Genomic DNA, 6082 nt, shown 5'->3' on the forward strand with positions numbered 1-6082 from the left:
AGTTTTTGTATGTTCCTTAAAGAATTTTGGGCTTTAGCAGGCTTGTATACTGGGACTTGACATTGTAAATATTGATGTTTATTATTGCAGATCTCTCTTGGCAACTACAACAAGGATGCCACGACAGGGATCATGAATGAATCTGTGTAATATATGTCTTTACCATTCCTTTGAAGTCCCCACATCATCACCTTTAACACCTCTAACTGGACAAAATCAGTGGGCCGCTGTCAAGTAGAGGGAAGGTTGCTTGAGTGCAAGCTATGTACCAATACATATTTGCTGTGAGGTTTGGGAAGCAAGATTTATGAGAAGAAGGATGGATTATGTAGTGTAGTGTCCCAGGAGATCATTCGTAACCATTTCTTCACTTGAATTACCATACCCCAGAAGACTTTGTGTTCCGTAATTGGAAACAATTACCTTATCCCAATGAGAGCCAATCGCTCGATAGTGCCCAGGCATGTCACACTTACTGCTAGCAAGGGCCAGTAATGTTACACCAGTAGCTGCCAACATTTGAATACGGTCTCATGACCAGACTCCGGTTTGAAGTTGGTTTCTTACTTGTAAGAGCAAGTTCATTGAAAGTGGTGATCCTATGGTTTACAATTACATTAAAAAGAATAGTGATAGCATATGTGAACTTTTTGCTTGTAGATATGCCTCTTGATAATAGTTTTATTTGTCATTTCATTGCTCAAACTGAAGAGGAACCCATAAGATTTTTTTGATCAAGGATTAGAAAAAGAACCCATTAGCATATCAGGTAACTTTGCTTTAAGTTGGTGAAAAGAATATGGCAAGGGAAAGCTTAGCAATAGGGCCAAGTGAAAAACTACAGCAGGTTATTCTAAAATGTAAGCATGATGCAGGATTACGTGGTCAATAAAATTAGCTGAAAGGTTCGAGTGACTGGAAACACATTTTGGATGGTTTAGGGAATTTGGTGAAATTATGCTACATTATGAACTTAATGTCTAATCAACTTGCATAGAGCACTATTTGGCTGACACACTTTGTTTTTCCAATAGGTGGTCAAGATTCATATTGCGAATGGAGTTATGCAATCATTTTTTACTTTGATAGTACTAAATCCTGCAAATTGATGATCCTTTATAAAGTGATAATCCTTACTTTGATAATGCCAAAGTTTGCATGCACATTGATTGAATTCCCAAAATTTAATGGAATGTCTAAGTCTCTACTAGCATGAGACCAGACTTTGAATTTCACAAGTATGCTATATTTGTGGTTAGTCCACTAGTGCTAACAATCATCGGTTAGCCGTGGTACCACCTTTATTCTAGAACGTGAACCACTACAACTTGTGATGAAACATTTTAATACCACAATCAAGTATTTTGGTTTGTTGTGTGAAGGTGAGAAATGGAAGTCGGTCTTAATTTCTAAAGGAAACTAGGTTTGACATGGGCAACCACAGAGTTGATTTTTGGATCGTTTGGAGAACCCTTAAGTTTTTGTTGCAAGAAATGAAAGGCGAACTTTAAATATTTGTTTTTGAATTATGAATCTTCTATAAAGAATGCCAAATTAAGGTAAGGCATTATATTCATGGATATTGGAAAATCAGCAACTCTAGGGTTATTGAATTTTTTTTGCAATTGGAGGAACAATGAATGTACCTGAAAAAAAAAGGAAGGATCATGTAGAAAGTGGGGTAATTGCACGTAATTACTGAGTGTCGAGAAGCATGGAATAGATGGTGTATGATATATTGTTACGTGTAATGAAATTCTCTCTCTTCAAGAAGTTCTGTAAGGAATATTACTATTGTTATATATAGTTTTTTTGTAAGGAATATTACTATTGTTATATATAGTTTTTTTGTAAGGAATATTACTATATATTGTAAGGAATATATAGCATCGAATGAGATGGTTGCTCTTGCAAGTACACCTTTATGTCATAATCACAAATCTGAGCAACATGAACCAATGTGCCTTTCAGGTTTAACTATCATTGCATGCTCATTTAAGCTTCATGATACATAGATTATAGTGAATATGCAAGTGACAATCTTGAAAAGACATACATAGTAAAGAAATGCCTATCATTGCGTGCTCATTTAAGCTTCATGATAGATTATAATCAATATGCAAGTGACAATCTTGAAAAGACATATAGAGTAAAGATATACTTGTAGACTTATATTTTAAGTTTTTTTAGCATAGTAAAAGCTATCACAAGTATATACAAATGATTGTCATTTCCCAATAAACATTTTATACTTCATGTTATCAAAACATTGAAAAAACTCTTAAATACTATATCCTCAATGAAAAACTTCAATACATTAGTTTCTTGTGGTTCAGTGAGTTTAGAAATATAGCCTTTCATTATATGAAGTAAGGAACAAGGTCTTTCATGAAACATATCATTAAAACATCTTTAAGAAATAGAAACAATATAATCTTTAAAAAGCACTAGTGTAGTTATTATGAATCATGCACATAAGCATGGTATTAGAATGCCAAGTTTGTCTCTTCAAAAAGTAAAGTGTTGGCACTTCATCAACATGGTCCATAGAGATTAGAACATTTTTCTATCTGAACTTCAAGAAAACATATTGCTAGAGTAGTTTAAAATCCATTGATGTTAGATCCACAACAAAGCTCTAGCATTGGATCCAACCAAGGACTAGTGCTTGGAGCTCTCTAAAAGATGTGCGACAAGTTATCAAGGATTCAGATGTGATCAAAGATAGTTGAGCCAAATAAATTATTAGCTTAAGTGGCTAGGGTGCACCCAATAAGTCCTTGGATTAAAGTACATATAATCCAAACAAGAAAGGTTCCATGATGGATTTAAATGCTTATGCTATTAGGTAGATCCTTGAAAGCATCCAGCCATGATCAAGATATGAGACTAGTAAGATCGTGTACCTATTTGAATCTCTCCTATAACTTATACTCTTCTAGGAAAATCTATCACATGCATTAGATTGCTCAATGATGATTCCACGATATTTTGTTAAGCAATTACCCCAAAAATAAAGCATTTGGTGCTACTTTTACATTAGTTAGTTAAGACTAGAACTCTCTTCTTGTATGCCCCAGACACCAAACGATGTCACTTGGAGGCTTCTTGTGAGCCCTTTATCAATAATAAATGACATCAAAGATTGTTTCATATCAAATTTCTTAGATGGACACCATCTTTCTCTTTTGAAGGGAATATTTGTCCTAAATTACAATTGATTTATTGTAGACATTTCATCTCCTTTAGAAATAGTCAACAAGATGAGCAAAGCTTTTGGCCTACTTTATCTCACGTGGATTAGTAAGCACTAGCGCTTGGAGCCAAAAATGTATTTCAAAAAGCCAAAAAGGTCTTGCAAAGATCTATTGGCTCAAAGAAAACCTATAACTAGATCCCACAAGATTGTGTGCCAAGTTAAACATATAAAATTTCCTAGTACAACATGGATTTAGTGATTCATGGAGTAGGTTGTAGACCTCTTTCTTGAATAAGTATATGAACTTTTCAATGGTCACGACAGGCTTTTCATGGTTGTGAGTATAGGTCTTTGCCATATATTTTTGAAGTGGTGTTGGTTTCTTTTTTTACTTCTATAAAGGCCTCAAGCGAGATGTTGAATCCGTAATGTAGGTTCTTGATTATGCATATGGAGATGCTGTTTGTTTCAATCTCTTGGAAGATGGGTGAAAATTGTTTGTAGTGGATTGTCGTGTGTATCTTCATAGTAGAGTTCAAATTTGTCAAGTATGTATTTTGGAAGTCTTGCATATGAGATGTGTTTATGTTAGTGGGATTAGATTGTATGGAACAAGAAAATATTGAACATGATAGCAATATTTGTACTGTTTGTAATTTTATTATTTAAAGGGGAGTGCTTCTTGAGTATATGCTTGGATGTGTCCATTACATTGTGGAGATTGGTATAGTTTGTATAGCTGTTAGTGTCTATCGATAGTCTTTAGCCAACAACGTTCGCCGTTCTCATTTGGTTTGTTATAAAGTACATGTGCTGTTTTGCTTTAATGGGAACATGCTCGATTTGTTGTTGGGTGTTTCTATGGTTTTGAATGTATAGATTGAGCATTTGCATGCGTAGTTCTATGATGTTCAATATATTTATACTATTGGTTTTTTATAAACTCTAAGTAGTACTATTTGTCATGTGTGTATCATCTGGAGTCATCTTTGTGCTTGCGGATGTTTATTTGTGAAAAAAGTGAAAAGTAATCATGCTAGTATATCTGAAAGGATTTTAATACAAGTGATAATATTTGGTAAAGGAATAACCAAATTGTTTGTTTATCATACACGTTGGAAGAAGTGTAGGTGATGTTTTGGGTTGTGTTGTGTTGTAGTGGTCTATGCTGGATTCTACTCAGATATGTTGTTTGAATGTGTGAGTCCTACTATTGTTTATGGCACGAGTGCAAAGAGAGATGGATGTGGAAGTTCGATAATACATTAATTTTTCCTTTTGGTTACATAAGAGAGCTTCACATAGACTAGTCCGGGCGGCATGAACACTATCCTTATGTGTAGGAGTGCTATTTGGGCGATAGTAGCTCCTTGAGATTTGTGACATGTGATTGTTTATGTAGAATGTCAATTTGTGGTATCACTTGTTGTTTAGTGTCTTACGTTGGTGTTTGCTACATTGCAGTGTTAGTATTGTTTGGTAGATTGGATCGTGACTTGGATTGTAGAGATCATGTCATCGTTTGTTCTTTTGATATGGTCGATTTAACATGCAGCATCATTTTTAGCACCTATAGTAAGATCAATATTCTCTGTTATTATTGTGGTTGCTCATATTGCTACTCTTTTATCTCATGGAAGTAACAAGCTTTGCAATATTGGCTCTTTAGTTGCATTTGTTTGAAGTTTGAGTGTGTGTATCTCTTCGGATGTGTAGTATTTATGTAGTAGCTGCTTGCTATACTTATGGGTGGCTTTCTTGTGTGTGCATATGATTGTTGTTCTCTGGTATACAAAATCTAGGATCTCCTTCTCATCAATGAAGTACTTGTCTAGGCAATGTTGTATCTCTTCCTTGGTTGGATAATGTCATGTAATGACTTGCATGAATTGTGGGAATGGCACGGTCATGAGCATGTTAGACTAAAGTAAGTACTACTAGGTATTGTTCTGAACTCTTTTGTCAGATGTAACATCTTGGTTTGTGTTGATGCGACACTGTTCTGATGCTCTATTGATGTTGGAGTTGTTGTGAATATTGTTGGGTTGTCTCTAATGAATGGGATCTTTTGGATGATCATATTCATTAGCTAGCGATTCTTGTTTGATGCAAGTAAATTCCTTTGTGTATACTCAGTGATATACATTTTGAGGTCTTCCTAGTTCACGATAAGATCACTGAGTTGGCACTCTACGTAGTATGATTGTGTTGTATTTTTATCACTTATTAGTTTGTTCTTGGGTATGAGTAGTACTCGCTACAATAATGTGTTGAAGAAAAAGCCTTCACTTTAGTGGCTCAGATGAAAATCAATGAATCATACTAGTCTTTTGTGATGTTGGATGATGTTTTTACAAGTGTCTCATAGATTGTATTCGGGGTAAAATGTATGTGTATGTTTGGTGATGTAATAGTTTTGTGGTACTTGTAGGATGTCGGATGGTACAAGTTGATGGGGTGCATGATGATATTTCATGTCCTTGTGATATTTCATTATCATATGCTAGCAGGAAATAATATATGTTTTCAACAGCCGCACTTCTTGTTATTATCAAAATTTGCATGTAGTTCAAAGCCACGTTGATGGGAGATATTGGCTTGGAAAGTATTGCGATAGAGGCTAGTTTTTTATTGTTTGAATCCAAGTCTTGCAGGCCTAGTCTTTTGACATCTTGTGTTTGAATGTTTAATCTACTCATTGGCTTAGCTTTCATTGCCTATTTCAACAAGTAGACTCAGATGGATGAGTTCATTACTAATTGAACGTTCATGTGGTCCCCCCACAAGACTAGTAATATTGTGTGATATGGCACAACATTGTGGTGCTCACTTTTAGGATGGTAGTAGATATATCGTTGCATTTCATGATCTATTGTTAATTCT

At 34.9% G+C, this 6082-nt stretch overlaps 1 protein-coding gene across 1 annotated transcript in view; it reads left to right on the top strand.

The window, feature by feature from the left end:
- The window catches only part of LOC148024888 (guanylyl cyclase 1), a 75550-nt gene extending 74869 nt beyond the window's left edge, over positions 1–681 (top strand). Inside the window, exon 9 of the mRNA XM_087694557.1 lies at positions 91–681. Within this exon, the coding sequence (XP_087550683.1) occupies positions 91–150 (60 nt within the window). The 3' untranslated portion in view covers positions 151–681. The remainder of the gene's footprint in view (positions 1–90) is intronic.
- Positions 682–6082: the final 5401 nt, after the last annotated feature.

This window comes from Lygodium microphyllum, chromosome 15 (genome assembly GCF_053477565.2).
Source record: "Lygodium microphyllum isolate KBCC chromosome 15, Lygodium_microphyllum_v1.1.10, whole genome shotgun sequence".
Classification (NCBI taxonomy): domain Eukaryota; kingdom Viridiplantae; phylum Streptophyta; class Polypodiopsida; order Schizaeales; family Lygodiaceae; genus Lygodium; species Lygodium microphyllum.